The 16405-nt window shown below is 43.0% G+C and overlaps 2 protein-coding genes across 3 annotated transcripts in view; one reads left to right on the top strand and one right to left on the bottom strand.

The window, feature by feature from the left end:
* Positions 1–6752, top strand: part of LOC132979538 (enhancer of polycomb homolog 1-like) — a 33146-nt gene extending 26394 nt beyond the window's left edge. For both annotated transcript variants that reach the window (XM_061045428.1, XM_061045427.1), the window contains 4 exons: positions 1256–1377; positions 1484–1622; positions 2604–2976; positions 4974–6752. In XM_061045428.1, coding sequence (XP_060901411.1) covers positions 1256–1377; positions 1484–1622; positions 2604–2976; positions 4974–5046 — 707 coding nt within the window. In that variant the 3' untranslated portion in view covers positions 5047–6752. The remainder of the gene's footprint in view (positions 1–1255; positions 1378–1483; positions 1623–2603; positions 2977–4973) is intronic.
* LOC132979539 (contactin-associated protein-like 4) overlaps positions 1–16405 on the bottom strand; it is a 340781-nt gene that overhangs the window by 120409 nt on the left and 203967 nt on the right. The gene's annotated exons all lie outside the window — the stretch shown is intronic.

The following is a 16405-nucleotide window of genomic DNA, read 5'->3' as shown; positions in this document are numbered from 1 at the left end:
TGTACTTGTGCACTGCAGCTCGACTGTCCAATCTTGGAGCTCGCCAGCCAGTTAACTAGCGGTTAGAAATATAATTTCTGTGCTGAAATACTTTTTAGATACTGCCAAATAATATAAAAATTACTACTAACGTCAGGTTAGTATGCAGAATATATATTTTGAGTATGTGGTACTTTGTTTCAGACACAGCCTTCATCATCTTTATCATTTCTTTGAACACGGATGTAGTTTTTTTTGAAGGAGGCTTCTGTATCAGGAGAGTCCGTGATGGATGGTTTTGGGTTGTTTTAAAGTACAGTTAGTAAACACTGCATGGATTTCTAATAGATGCAGAGCCACGGGGCCTTCAAGCTTGTTAAAGATTTGAAAAGACGGACTCAGAAATATGAAAGGATGTTCATGGAAATACTCGATTTCACTTCAAAGGAACTAAAAAAGAAAATCCTGTGTGGTTTAGCAGTGATACATTAAACTGAGAAAAGTAAAACAGTGGCTTTAAATATGAGATTCTGAGTGAACTGAAACGCCCCGGACTCTCACGAGGAGGTGATGTCACTGTGTTACTAAACAGCTGGAAGCTACAGCAGGTGTGGCGGACAATGAGAGCCAAAAATAACTGCTCCTCCATTCAACAGCCACGTACTGCCACACCTTAACGACTTAGCAGCACGCGTACATGCCGTCTGTCCAACATCTGAATGACTCGGCGTGTTTTAAAGAGGAGTCTGGTGCTCCAAGAAGATATTACAAACAAAATGAACTTTGACAGTAGAGGAACTTTATTCAAGCCGAATGCAACCCAGCAAGATGCATCTTGTATTCTTAATGTGGAATGTGATTTATTTATGTGTTAGTAGAAACCAGAGTCTAGGACACCAGGACCAGGACTGGAACAGATGATTGTTGTTTTATTTGGTTACTAGTTGGTAATCGTTGTAGAAAATGTTGCTTAGTGTTTTCCAAAGCCTAAGATGACATTCTCAATGTAGTGTCTCTGTCAACATCTAAACCCCAAAATATTAAAACGTGAAGAAACCGGAAGACTTTCACATTGCAGGAGCTGGAATCTGAGATTTCACCTTCTCCTAAAGAAATTACTCAAAGGGATTAAACCATAAGATAATAAATTGACCGTACATTTAATAGCAGTGAACTAATCTAATAATGTCGCAGCTCTTTTTCTAACACATGTAGAAATCTGTTTTGGGGGTGATTAACAAACCCTTGTGTCTCCCTCTCTCTCTCTGTCTCTCAGCTTTCACAGCCGAACAGTACCAGCAGCATCAGGAACAGCTGGCCCTGATGCAGAAACAGCAGCTGGAGCAGATCCAGCTGCAACAGCAAGCCAACAGCACCACCACTGCAAACAGCACACACGTCAGTATCCAAAATAAGCATAACCTGACAACCCTCGTTTTTCTTGTTGTTTTTTTTGGTTAAATCTCATCAGTGGCTTTAACAGTGTCCTCGTGTCTCTCCTCAGGGAATGGCGAATACGTTGGACCAGGCCACCGCTCAGTTCGCTGCCACGGCCCTCGTCACCGCCGACCAACTGCTGGCTCTAAAAACCAAGGAGGAGCTAGCCCTGGGAGGCGGAGTCAACGGCGTCCTCTCCCCCTCAGGTATGACGACTCTAAACAAAAACCACTTCTCTGGCTGGTCAGGGAACTTCTAAACGCTTCAAGCTTAAAAAGAAAGGGCATCAGATGACAGAGTGGGGGTCTGTGTGTGACACAAGAAGATGGTCTTTTATGATATTAAGTGCAGCCCTCTTGAAAACAGTCATCATTTGACTGATTTTCTCTTTTCTATGACCGTCTTTATGAGCACAGCCACCTGCAACATTTAGGTCTGATTCACTACTTTGTGATTGTTCTACCTCAAACATACAAATAAATGATGCAAAGTTATAAAAACCGAACGCCCTTTAAATTTAAGTGCACTTTGCCAAAGTGTTGCAATCCAGTGACACTGAACAGACAAAGCAAACAAAGAGCCTAAAGTAATTACAGTCCTAAAAACCCATCATGGAGCTCAGCAAGAGAGAGAGCAGATAACAGAACAAAAAAAAAAACCTGCAGCGCTAAAAGCCCCAACAGCCGAGGCCGTTTCAGGCTGCAGGATTTAACAGATAACCGAAGAGAAGTGACATAATGGACATTTCCATTTGAGACTTTTCTGCAGATGTAAAACAGCAAACCAAGGATCCGTCCTTCACTGATAAGACGACTGAAAACTGAAGAGCTGGATTATCAGTTTTGTTCTGATACCCGGCTTCTTTGTGATTGTGGAGGAAAAAGGAATAACTCCAGCTCCTACATGACCTAATCCATACAGTAGATGTTAAATATTGGACGTGCATTCTTTAAAACTGTGCACATGCTCACATCAGTCTTAATGATAGGCAAAGGTTACCATCCAGTGGTGTGTTTTGATCTTCTTGATTTATCTTCAAAGAGAAGTTGATAATTGAAACCCCCCCCTCTCCACCTCCCACCTCTCCCCTCTCTCACCCATCACCTCTCCCCTCTCTCACCCATCACCTCTCCCCTCTCTCACCCTTCACCACCCCCACCACCGCCCGGCCTCTTTTCACCCCTCAGGTGTCTACAAGGGCTTGCACCTCTCGAGCACAGCGTCCCCTTCCCCCGCCGCTCCGGCTCCTCCCACCACCACCCAGACACCCTCCCTGCTCCACCCCTGCACCACCACCAGCTCCTCCTCCTCCGCCACCAGTCACAACAACGGCACCTCCCACCCTGCCAACACCACCGCCACCACTCAGGTCCTGCTGGGAAACAACAACAGCCTCCGTCTGGGCGTTCCCACCGGGAAGCGCGTCCACGCCCCCCGGACGCTGAGCGCCACCATGCCGACATCCGCCTTAAAGCTCGCCCACGCAGCCGCCGCCACCGCCAACTGTCAGAAACCCAAGGTCACTACGGCCGCAGCCTCGCCGCTGGACATAGTGCCCAGGTGAGAAAAGCAACACAAGTAGTCAGATTTACAAAGAATGAAGTTTTAATTTAGTGGAGAAGTGACGCAGAGCGCTCCAGAAGAGACAGAACATATCACTGCAGAGCTTTAACAGACAAACCACTGATCAAGTTATTTACAGTAAGTCTCCATTTGAACATCTTGTTTTCTTGTAGATCTCTTGCTTCTCAGTGAACGAGCAAAGTTTGTTTCTGCAGATGTTCCGAAAAAAGAGAAACTGAAAAAGCAGTAAAAAGTTTCTCAGTCTGCTGTGATGTAAAAACGCTGTGAGCTGTTGTGTGTTTATATCAGAATGTAATTTCTTTAAAAAACCAGCCGGTTAATTCTGTATTGATGTTTTCATTTGTTGTCGAGAAAAAAGGCGCTGGTGAACCGCAGCCATTCAAACATTGATTTCTACAGGGCCCATTATACGTTTTCTTACTCCGGCTGTATTATTAAAGAAAGCACAACCAGCGACAATTAAAGCCGTTTTCAACTTTAGGAACTAATGGAGATTTAATGGGGACCATTTGTTCTGCTTCTTCCCTTTGTCCCTGCTTTGGGGACTATTTTGTTTTTGGGCTCTGAACAAAATGCAACGACAAGATACTTAAAGCAACTGCTGGCAGAAAAGTCAGGATACTGCACACAGACTGCAGAAGGAAAAGTAGACACCATAAATACCAAGGCCTGGTTTGGCCTTAAAGCTCCTGTGAGATGTTTGTAACTGCTAGTAAATGGTGACGGCTTTTTAAATGAGCAACAAAAACAAATGAGACGATCAGAGAAGAGATCGATGAATAACTGTGCCACACTGTAGACGAGACGATTTAAAGCTTCTTGAAGAAACTGCTGTTTTTGCACACAGTCTCAATGAGGGAATTTGCCTTTTATAAGTGACATGATGATATTTTTTTGTTGTTAGAAAACACAACTTAAAGGCAGAATAATGCAGACCAATGTTGAGAATGTCTGTGTAGGTTCTCAGTCATCATGGTCATGGTAGATTCAAAGCTTGATCCAAAGGCAGCAGGACTTGGTTTAAAATCTTCACGTTTCACCTCTACTACGAAAAGGCCTGTAACCCTCTGGATCATTAGCTAATGATCTAGGATGACTCTCATCAGAGTCGTTAGCCGAGTCGTTAAACACCCCCAGTCGTCTGTGGGTCGTATGTTCCAACTTCCAAGGTGGGAATGAGACTTCAGTTGTTTAGGGAGAAAATTCAAAGCAGCGTTGTAGGTTTGGTGAAGGATGGTTTCTCAGACCGAGACATCATCAGCACCACCTCTGAAGAAGCCTTTTTAGAGGAGAGGTGAAACGTCTTCAAGATCTTTAACCAGGTCCAGTTGCCTTTGGATCATCGAATATTTAGGGAAAAAAATCAGCAAAGACAAAAGATTGAGCAGCTTTATCCAGGGGTTGACAAAATGTACAGACACCAGATTCCTGAAGAAGAGGAGTAGGGTCTTCTGGCACAACTTCAAAACGCTCCAGAAGCACTTGTAGTATAAAGATTATCTCTTATTAGACCGACGTTGTGGCCTTCATCAGGGTCACCCAGGACCCAAATAGAGCTGAAATACAAAAAAAACAAAGCTGCAAAAACTACCTTTAAATAAAAATAAAAAAAATACCACTGCACCGTGACACCATACTCAATCCTCACATCCTAGATACAGGAATTAGTTTAAATGGAACAGCTTTTTAAGGTTGCGTTTCAGGTTTTTGTTGACTCGTATGTTCCAGCTTCTTGTTTGACTGAAGTAAAGTTTTAGTAGAAGATGTTTGCCCTCCCCACATTACCTTTTTGTTGGTTTTATTGAAATCTGACCACGTTTGTAAACTAAAGTGAGGCAGAATCTTTTCAAAAACAAATCACCCAAGAGGTCCTGATTGAGATCCTGCAGTGGAAAAAAAACAATATTAATGAGACTGTTGTAAAGTCGACTGTTTTCTCCTTTGCTGACTGTGCGTCCTCTTTCTGTTTTCAGGGAGAATCACGAACAAGACAAGCCAGCACTGAACAGTCTATCAGAGAACACAATGGCCATGGAGGTCACGTAGCCTCCCGCTCGCAGCTCCGAGGAAGCGTCAACTCCTGTGTCGTTATTTTTTTTCATTTAAACATTTTTTTTTTAGGTGCTATGCATCGTACGTTAGTCGTGAAAGAAAATGGTGGCGGAATGAGCATGGCAAGGCCTGGTTTCCATGGTAACAGTTTGGGACTTAATGCAATGCTCGTCTCGTACAATTTTTTTTCTCTCTCTCTCTCTCTCTCTCTCTCTCTCCCCATTTCCCTTTTTGTTACTGTTAATAAGAGATCGTCTGTAAATTCTTAATATGGCAATTATATGTACAGTACTGCATATTTGTAATACCACCCCCCCTCCCCTGAGAGCCCCCCCCCCTCCCCCTGTTCTTGTAAATAACATTACTTGAATACAGAATTGTTCATTTGTGATGTTTTGCACTCGAGATATTAAAAAAGAAAATCAAAAATTAAAAAGAGAAAACGACAAACTGCGACTGGTGCGAGTATGAGGTGTGAGCGTTGTACCACAGAACGATGACATCACACGCATGGTGCACAACCTGCTGTTTGATCTATTTATTGTGCCGTGTTTACAAAGGGTTGGTTTTTTTTTGTCCGTTAATTTTTTTACCAATTTTTTTACTTTTTTTTTTTTTTATAAATACACTGTACCCCTCACAGGTCCCCCGTGCTTTAGTCAGTGTTTAGATAGATTATAAAAACTCTGTATTTCTTTTTTTTTGGGATGTTGTGAACATGGCCAGGAGCTCGCCTGGTGTTATCGGGCGTTCCTCCCCTCATCGTGCGTTCGCATTCAGACGCAGGGCGGTGGAGGAGGGCAGCGGGTGTGGATTTGATTGTCGTACGCATCAGTTTGTCAGTGGGGTTAATCCGTTTCTACGAAGCTCTTCCATACATCTACTATTCCTGAGACAAGTAACAAAACCACGGCGATGAAGACTCTTTCCCAGAAGACTTTGCTGCTTCTGATTCATCTAAGCACTATTTAATTTCTCTTTTTTTTTTCTTTTTTTTTTTTTTACTGATTGATGCTGCTTTTGTTTGATTCAGGTCTGTTGTTTCGACCAGACCGCTTCATTTATGTTTTCTCTAAAAGATAATTCCTCCCCCCTTCACCCCGACCTCCCGTTGTCATTTTTTTTAAAAGGAATATTTTTGTATCTCCCACCTTTCTTTTTTTTTTTTAATTCAGATTTTCTTCACAGAGGACGACTTAATTCTTTTGTTACTTGTTGATCTAAAGAGGAAAAAAAAACTAAGGGAGTAAAAAAAAAAAAAAATGCAGTAACTGACATTTATTATCATTCCAGCTTCGACATAAGAAAAAAAACCACATGTATGTATTGAGAAAAAAAAAACAAAAAGACAAAAAAACAGACGGTTTTCTCGACTTTGAAAAACTCTCCAGAAGGCTGCGAGGCCGTGAACCACAAGTTATCGGGTGCCTTCATTTGGGAAAAAAGACAAAAACCTAAAAAAAAAAAAAAAAAAAAAAAAACAATCGCTCTCTTCTGTGAAGAGTTTGGTACTGAACAAGGCTACTTGTAGTTTTTCTTTGTCTGTACCACAATCCCAATGCCCATTCCAATGGCCCAGTTGATTCATGACTTTTTGTTTTGTTTTTGTAGACCCTTCCACCACACACACACACACACATGGGAAAATACTAAGAATCCTCATGAATTGTCACAAAATGAAATAAAAATCCAGGGCATTATGTGTTTCGACCAGCATGTCTCGTTTTTTGTCGTCTTTGTCTTTCAAGTATTTTTGAAAATTGTGTGAAAATGTGACTTTTCTGCCCGCAGAGTACGGAGAACTATTAGGGTGGTTTCACATTACAGACCCGGGCCTGGATCCGAGTACCCTTGACACAAACATGCAGTACTTTGGTACAGTGCCCGAGTCTGCTTGAAGAGGTGGTCATGGGCACGATTCCCGTGTACTTAAAGTACGGTCTCCGGGAGATGTGAACGCTATATGACACAATACTGAATGCCTCCTGGCGCCTCAAAAACCGTCATATACGCACATCACGAGCCTCTTGAGCTGCGTGACAGATGTCGAAGTAGAAAGAAAACGTTTTTGGCGTAATAAAAACAATCTACAGTTAGCGGGATGGACCTCGTCCGCGAGTGGTTGCCATGGTTACTGCTGCTTCTTCAAACTTAAGTGCATGTGTGTACTCTGGCACTGAGCGGTATTACTAATGTGAACGCAGACCAGCGGGGAGGGGAGAGCATCGTGAAAACGCCCTTAGTCCCAGAAACTAGTTATGACAAGGAGCTAAATGGTTGCTTCACCTTTCCAGCTTGTGTCCCCTAAGGAAGTTTTCTTTTTCCCCGCTGACAGCGCTCACAACCTCAGTTTCAGAGTGTTTCTCACCAGCACTCATTGTTGCGCTTGGTTACATAAGTTAACTTCTACTGTCTGGTAAAGTTTTAAAAGCTCTGTGTGTAAAATATTTTCCTTTTTTTTTTTTTAATGAAATAACAAAACAAAACAGGACCGTGCCCTGGCATTAGCAGCAGCTTTACACCTGGAAATTGAACCCTCAAAAGACGAGTCGTGTTGGATTCTCCTCCATTATTCTTGTTGACAAAGCTGATATCAGCAGTTTCCACTAAAAAAAAAAAATACTGTAAATCTTCAATACACATCTAAGGCTTTTCTTTACAACGGTCTTTAAAGTGACCTGGCCTTTGTTTTGGACGCCATTGAACTGCCAGTATTCATCTAAAGGGGTTGACCAACAGGTTCTTCCTGAAGACAAATGTTTTATAAACGTGACTTGTCGGCACAAATATCTTACAATGTTTCTGTACGTCTGGTGTGCGTGTGTTGATGGGGGAGAGACTTTGACTCTCAAATCCCTGATTATTAAAATGAGCCTTTAAAAAGCCAGGAGGGGCAAAAGCTAAAACACAAACTTTAATAAGACAGTTATAAACCACAAATCACTGCGGGAGATTTCAATCCTGCTGGATTTTTCCCTCGGCATGAACGCTCAAAGACTCCGTCAGAAATTTCTCAACCAGTCAAAAGACTCAGCCCTTATTTCCCTGCACCCTAATTCAGTCCTCTTCTTCCTTGTTCTTGAGGTGAAAATGAGGCTTCATGATGTAATACCGGTGAAGAATAACTACCGAGACACCAGGTGTTGTTTGGATAAAACGTCAGTCCCTTTGGTTTGTGTCCACTGAGCTTCACAGCAGTGATCTATTTTAGGTTCTGTTGTTTTAGATGTGTCTATATTCAGCTCAGGAGATGAATGAGTGAGCAGACGACTGTCTGTCAGCTTCTTGGTAACAAGCCAAACTGGTTTCATTTCCTAGCCTTATAAATGTTGATGTGGCTGTTTCCCTTTGTGTTTGTAAGCTCCTGTGACTGGATGTCTGAAGACTTCATAGTATTCTTTGCAGATGCCAAGACTGCGAATGAAAGTTCATTCAGAAAGGATGAACGCCTTTCTTAAAGTTTAGACACTAGAGCAACACTAGATGTGTTTTCCTACAATCAAAGGTCGACAGTCATGCGTGACTGAAATATTTGGAGAGTTTTTAAATCATTTGTAAAAGGACTCAGCTTTATTTGTGATTGGATTAAAAGTATATGAACTAACTCCATATTGACGACTCGTGTATAATCCAAAGGTCGGCTTATTAAATACACTGAGATTGCGGCCACTCAGAAGGAGTCACGCTTCATGTTAAGTGGGGTTCCTTTCTTTGTGCCAAGTGCCCACAGCGCTCCATTTCATTCACTGAATCAAAGAAAAGCTGCACTCGCATGTCAAGAAAAAGAAAAGGAACTGTTTATTTGCCTTTAAAGAGGACATCTTATCCCCCTCTTCCCCCTTTTCAAACAGTCCCCCTGTGGTCTAAATGAAACATCTGTGCTGTGCTTTGGTCAAAATATAACATGAATCAAGCACCAGAGGAGGTTTGTGACCCTGTATAAACCAGCTCTCTCAGAACGCTCCGTTTTGGTGTGTGTGTCTCTTTAAATGCAATGACCCCCCCCCCTGCGGGGTGTGCCGACTGGTGCCGACATGAGTTCAGCTTTGAGCTGCCATAGCAACTTGTCCGCTGGGAAAAGCACAGGAGGGGAGGTTTTTGTTTGTTACCAGAATCCCACTGTGACATCACAAGGGGAGCAAATTTGAAACAGAGCATTTTTCTCTGTGTTGTAAGACTTATGCAGACCACAAACAAAGGACTGGATGGGTTTATTTTACATTTTGTGGGTTGATAGACACTCAGATTACCCAAATATATGTTCAAAAACACTGAAGAAGTGGATTTTTCATAATATATCCCCTTTAAAGCTGAGTTGGCTCACCTCTGAAGTAAAAACTAGAGCAGTTTGTGTCGATATCTTTTTCTTTCATCACTTCACAATATTCCGATATTGAAAGTAAGAAAGAAAGTTCAGAACTAAACGAAGGTGCTGATGTAGAACTGAAGAGTTGTATCGCACAGTGCTGCATTGCAGTATAACATCTCAGTTAAATAAATCAAATGTTTCCTGGATTTTTTTCAGCCCCTGAAAAAAGAAGTCCGCTCTCAGACACACTGCAGCTGTTTACCTGTGCTTTCTTTATTCATTGAACTGGACACAAACCGGCTCGGATAAGGGGATGACATTTAAATGTAAATTCGACTTCTAAGTGGAGGAAAAGAGGAAAGTCGATAAGAGCTGGAAAATAAATGAGCAGAGTGGAGCCCGACTCCCAGAGAGAGAGAGAGGCAGTGTTTACCCAGCGTCTGACTCCATCGCAGTCGGATCTTTCTCTGTAATTGCTTGTTCCAAAAGATGGGGGGGGGGGGGAGAGCAAAAGTGTGAATGCAAACAGTTTTTTTAATAAGAAGTGTGAAGCGCTGATTTTATTCCTCAGGATGTGTGCGTCTCAAGGCGATTAAATCGTGCCAGATTTGTTTTAAACTGTTGGAAAGTAATAAATCAGGGCAGATTTAAATACTGCAGCACAGCAAGAGGTAAATGTAGGCTTCATGTTTGCAAAGACTTCAAGTTTACAGACTTTAAAAAGAGCAGCTTTCAGGGCTCCCTCAGGACTGGAAATTCACTGGATTTGTACTGAAAATGTAACAGAACCAAACAGATAGAAGGACCCAAAAATGCAGACTCAGACGAGGCAGGGTACAACAAAAGAGCAGAGTTTATCAAACAGTCCAGGTCGGTACACAAGTCATCCAAAATTCAGAGGCAAACAAATCCAAGAGGGGCAGGAAAAAGTCAAAAAGGCAGGCGACATGGGAGAGCACACGACAAACTGGCAACACAAGGGAGGACACAGATAATCAGGGGACAACAGGACACAGGTGAGCACAGTCAGGGCGGCGGGAAAAAACATGAGGAGCAGGATAAAAAAAAACAGAGAGAGACGAGTAAGTATAAAATAAAACAGGAAATGACAATAAAATAAATGAACAGAAACAAAACATGACCTTAGGTAACCTGACGGAAGTAATGTAATACTCAAAATGGTCTTGAGAGTCCTTTTTGGAGGTCTCGTCTCGGCCTCTGGCTGGGTGGACTCCTGATTTTAAATCAAGACCAGTCAAGACCACCACTGAAGGCCCCGGTCTCGATCCCTAAATGTCTTGGTCTTGTCTCGGTATCGCCCTGCCTTGGTCTTGGTCTTGACTTGGTATCACCCTGCCTTGGTCTTGGTCTTGACTTGGTATCGCCCTGCCTTGGTCTAGGTCTTGTCTCTGCATCACCCTGCCTTGGTCTTGACTTGGTATCGCCCTGCCTTGGTCTTGGTCTTGTCTCGGTATCGCCCTGCCTTGGTCTTGGTCTTGACTCGGTATCGCCCTGCCTTGGTCTTGGTCTTGTCTCGGTATCACCCTGCCTTGGTCTTGGTCTTGACTTGGTATCACCCTGCCTTGGTCTTGGTCTTGACTCGGTATCGCCCTGCCTTGGTCTTGGTCTTGTCTCGGTATCGCCCTGCCTTGGTCTTGGTCTTGTCTCGGTATCGCCCTGCCTTGGTCTTGGTCTTGTCTCGGTATCACCCTGCCTTGGCCTTGGTCTTGACTTGGTATTACCCTGCCTTGGTCTTGGTCTTGTCTCGGTATCGCCCTGCCTTGGTCTTGGTCTTGACTCGGTATCGCCCTGCCTTGGTCTTGGTCTTGTCTCGGTATCACCCTGCCTTGGTCTTGGTCTTGACTTGGTATCACCCTGCCTTGGTCTAGGTCTTGTCTCTGCATCACCCTGCCTTGGTCTTGACTTGGTATCGCCCTGCCTTGGTCTTGACTTGGTATTACCCTGCCTTGGTCTTGGTCTTGTCTCGGTATCGCCCTGCCTTGGTCTTGGTCTTGACTCGGTATCGCCCTGCCTTGGTCTTGGTCTTGTCTCGGTATCACCCTGCCTTGGTCTTGGTCTTGACTTGGTATCACCCTGCCTTGGTCTAGGTCTTGTCTCTGCATCACCCTGCCTTGGTCTTGACTTGGTATCGCCCTGCCTTGGTCTTGACTTGGTATTACCCTGCCTTGGTCTTGGTCTTGTCTCGGTATCGCCCTGCCTTGGTCTTGGTCTTGACTCGGTATCACCCTGCCTTGGTCTTGGTCTTGTCTCGGTATCACCCTGCCTTGGTCTTGGTCTTGACTCGGTATCGCCCTGCCTTGGTCTAGGTCTTGTCTCGGTATCGCCCTGCCTTGGTCTAGGTCTTGTCTCGGTATCGCCCTGCCTTGGTCTAGGTCTTGTCTCGGTATCGCCCTGCCTTGGTCTTGGTCTTGTCTCGGTATCGCCCTGCCTTGGTCTAGGTCTTGTCTCGGTATCGCCCTGCCTTGGTCTAGGTCTTGTCTCGGTATCGCCCTGCCTTGGTCTTGGTTTTGTCTCGGTTACTGTGGTCTTGACTACAACGCTGCTTGACGGGTTGTGTTGTGAGTCTGTTTTCTATCGGAGATGAATTTGTCTTAACACATTTGGATCAGTCAACCCTCATACTTGAAGCTGCACTAAAAGTTTTCTCGGCGTGCGAGCAACACGGCTCTACGCTCGACTTTCCTTTGGTCACTTTGTAGATCTGTTGATCCGCCGCTTTGTTCCAGTCCAAAGAATCTGACAACCTTCATTTAGCATTCATTCATTAGCTGTTGCTGCCGCTCCTCTTCTCTCTAAAATACAGTTTGTGACAATGTTCTTCATATGTATAGTCTGGAAAGGAAACATTTTCAATGTATTAAAAAACATCCCCTCATCATGATTTCATCATTTCTGTGTGCTTGAACTCAGTTTTAAACATCTTTGTGAATCAGCTGTTCCCTGACATGTGGACTTCTCATCGGGTTTGTTACTTTGTCTTCATTAAAAGTTCTGAAAAATCATATTAAAAGAGCATTTGTTAATAATGACCTCTTATCATGATCTAATACTAATGCTTTTGTGATTCAGGGATGTCACTGGCATTATTTCCAGCTGTTTCGCTGCTGCTATATGAGCGCTCGGTGACCCTGGCGGGCGCTCTGAGCGAGGTGATTTTCTATAGAGCTCCATCAAAAGCTAACGACGAGAGCGAGGCACAAAGAGACAGGGCTCATTATCGGAGCTCCTGGTTTTCATGTAGACCGACTTTATCTCACCCGGCCACCTTCACATCGTCATCCACAGTCGCAGCTTTCAATTACACGAGTCCTAATGAAGAGACTCTGTGGCCCTGCGGGATCATTAGAGCTGATGAGTCAGAGGGGAGGTGAGGATGAAGAAGGTCTTCTGTAAAAGGGTCGGATCAAAACGATCAAATAAGCTTCTGCTTTGTTCTCTGAGTATCCATCAGCGCCGTCTGTGGCACCAATAATGCTGCAGAACATTCACACAGGCTCACATGCTTTGTGCATCTCTGAATTCAATTAGTTTCTCGCTTCCCTTTTTTTTTTTTTCAAGTCCTTTGAGGTTTTATGATTGAATCAGCAAACCAAAGAAACATTTACAATATGTCGTAACTCCACCGTCAATAACTACGCCTTATTAATCTCAAGCTGTTTGAGCCGGAGGGTCTTTAATCACGTCGTTAAAAGTTTGAAGAAAGAAGTGCATCCCAGACGGTTTGTTCTTTAACTAAGAGAAGTCATGAAGAAGAAAATAAGTGAAGGTCAGTTTGTCAGCTTCTGTCACACCAACAGTTCACTGTAAGTCTGACAGTCTGCATCACTTTCCTCTATCCACCTGTTTTATGAAATATAGTGCAGAGTAGAGTAGCAGTCAAATGTTTGGACACACCTGTTTGAAATGTATGTTATTATCTCAAAGACATTTTGATCTAAAGGCTTATGCTTAAATGTTTGACACGCGTTTCTTATATAAGTAGAAATGGTGAAGGTGATTCCTACGAATTGGTGCATTTATTTCCAAAACAAAATAAATGAAATGTCTAATTTTAATTGTTTCAATATCTACTATTATTCTAAAATGTGGAGAATAGTAAAACTACAGAAAAGCCCTTCTATTAGGTGTGCCGTAGATACAGCTTACTTATGGTAGTATTGATACACTGTTACTGTTGTGTGTCCAATATTTTCACTGGTAGTGAATTTATTTACAAAGTCCAAACAAATGTGCTACATTTATATGTAAAGAAAACTATCAGCTGTGTTTCGCAAAAAAAAAAAGCCAGAAGAGTCGTAATTTACATAAGTCCCGCCTCTGAGAGGGTCTACAGCCAATCACGGTTTGGGACTTTTTACAAAGGAGAAATCCTTCCTGCATATTATCCCATATGCTCTTCTGTAAAGTGTCTGGAGATAACACTTGTTATGAATTGGCGCTTTATAAATAATGATTGATTGATTGATGCCACGCCTCTTGTCACGCCCCCTGCTGTGGCTCTTTTGCCACATATCATTCCTCACTCTCTCTGAAAACGTCCAGAAAAATAATGCTCTATAAATAAAAGTTATTATTCATCATTTGGGTGACTGTGGCTCAGTTTGTAGAGTCGCTGTCTCTCAGCGGAAAGGTCGAGGGTTCGATCCCCAGCTCCTGCAGCAACATGTCTGATGTGTCCTTGGGCGAGACACTTAACCCCGAATCGCTCCTGCTGCTTCGTCAGCAGCTTATGAATGAATGGGATTAGTTAATACTGATGGTCTCTTTCCATAGCAGCCTCTACCATCAGTGTGTGAATGTGTAGGTGTGACCTGCGGTGTAAAAGCACTTTGAGAAGTCAGAAGACTAGAAAATAATGATACAAATAATTATTATCATTAAAGGAAATGAATGATTGATTTATCACACGAGTAAACACTAACACTGGTAAACATCCTGTACAGTGGTTACCTTGGGTCTATTTAAAAACCTGCTCGTCAGTGTGAATGTTTCTAACTGGAGTCGCCTGCTCTGCTGGTTTATTCTCCTGGTTTTATAATCTATGGGTTTTGTCTTCTTTTTTTTGGTCATATTTTCGTTTTAATTGTGCTCTCGACATCATTGTAAATGAACAATTGCCCTCAATGATTCCTCGAGAATAAATAAAGGTCAAATGAAATTAAATGAAATACTTATTTCATGTTCAACAGATAGTCTCAAACATTGTCCCCTATTTTCAGTGTCGTGAATGTGTTGCATGTTTAGACCCATATTGGCCATTTCACAAGCTTTCAGATAGAGTACACTGATGTCTTTAGGGCGGACAAATGTTGATTACAAGCAGCAATATTGTCCAGGATGGTCACTGCACCGTGGTCTGTCCACGTCTCTGAGGAAACCTTCACTTAAACAAATCTCATCGGCCACTTCAGGCTACAGGAAAAGAAGTTACAAATATAAATGTAAGAAAACAGCAGCAGATTGATGCATCCGCCCAAAAAACTGAAAACTAGAATTTGCCTGCCTCTGTGAGTGATGAAAACAGCTGTAACTGTTAGGAGAAGAGCTGAAATGAGGAGGGGAAATATGAAAGGGGGGGGGGGGCTTTATGAGAAAACGTGACAGGTAAGAAAAAAAAATGTAGTCTTGCCTCGGAGCTGTGTGTCGGCAAGACATCAGCGATCTGTTTACAACACAGATGATGTCAGACTGGTCTGACTGGGACATTACTGAACACCTCACAGGTGTCACACTCTCAGAATGGACCCCCCCCCCCTCCCCCCTCCCCCGCCTCTGTGCAGTTTGAAAGCACTGAGGGAACATTATGACTTTTTTCTTTTTTTTGTAATTTAATCAGAAAAGGAGAAAAAAGACGCAGCTCGTGTCAGTGTAACCATCACAGCGCAGAACTCAATTATGACTTTGTGATGGTGTCAGCAGAAACAGAAAGAGTCCTGATTTCATGTCGCCCACGTGCACCGGCTCGGCAGATCTCATATTTCCCCTCCGATCCCTGGAGGGAGGCAGGATGGAGAAGGAGAGATTATTGGTTGCACTCTGTCCCTCCGTGTGTGTGTGTGTGTGTGTGTGTGTGTGTGTGTGTGTGTGTGTGTGTGTGTGTGTGTGTGTGTGTGTGTGTGTGTGTGTGTGTGTGTGTGTGACAGATAAGAAGACGAGGGAGGTTTTTTTTAAAAATTTTGTCAGTTTGTTAATTCAAGTTGCTTGGCTCTGTTTGAGGGAAATGAATGTATGATTTATTCATGAGTTTGCTTATTCAAGCTGTGTGTGTGTGTGTGTGTGTGTGTGTGTGTGTGTGTGTGTGTGTGAGCTTGTAACTTTCTGTTACAGACAGATTATTGTACGTCATCCCAGGTCAGCTTGTTTTGACTTAATCTCTATTTGTCCTTTTTGTGCGTGCTCATATTTGTGACTCTGTGAGAGGTCTGAAGAAGTCCTAACCAGGAAATACTTAAAATGAACCTTCCATAATAAATCAGACTCAAGAACATCCGTTAAAAATAAACATGACGCATGAACTACCTTAACTAGAATACTTTATTTACAGGCTGTAGGATAAACAAGTCACATTAAATGGTCAATACTAGCTATGAACAGATATTAAGTAAAATAGAAATGAACCCTCACACACTCTGAATGACTTTCCTGTTTCACCTGTAACTTCACCTATAGCTGGAGGACGCTATAGGAGACACACGTTGTTCTTTTCTTATTATGTTCCTGCAGCCGACCGGCACCTGCGTACGGGTAGGCTGTCTGTTCATGGGAGAGTCCTGTTTATCATTCAGTTGAATCCTGTAAGTGAAGGTTTCCTCGGGTACGGTGCTGTGATGATTCTGGTCCGATAGTATCCGTCTGTCTCTCCTGTTGACGAGCAGCTCCTCTGACTGAAAACACTTTAAAGAGCCTGTTGCACAAGGCCACACGTTTCTTTAACACCAAACAAAGAAGAGCAACAGGTGTGGTTCCATCCATGGCTGAAGAAAATGAAGTGCCTGGCTTTAATGATACATTATTTTTAGAAAA

The sequence above is a fragment of the Labrus mixtus genome, chromosome 8 (assembly GCF_963584025.1).
Source record: "Labrus mixtus chromosome 8, fLabMix1.1, whole genome shotgun sequence".
Lineage (NCBI taxonomy): Eukaryota > Metazoa > Chordata > Actinopteri > Labriformes > Labridae > Labrus > Labrus mixtus.
This window is presented reverse-complemented; position numbering and strand designations above follow the sequence as displayed.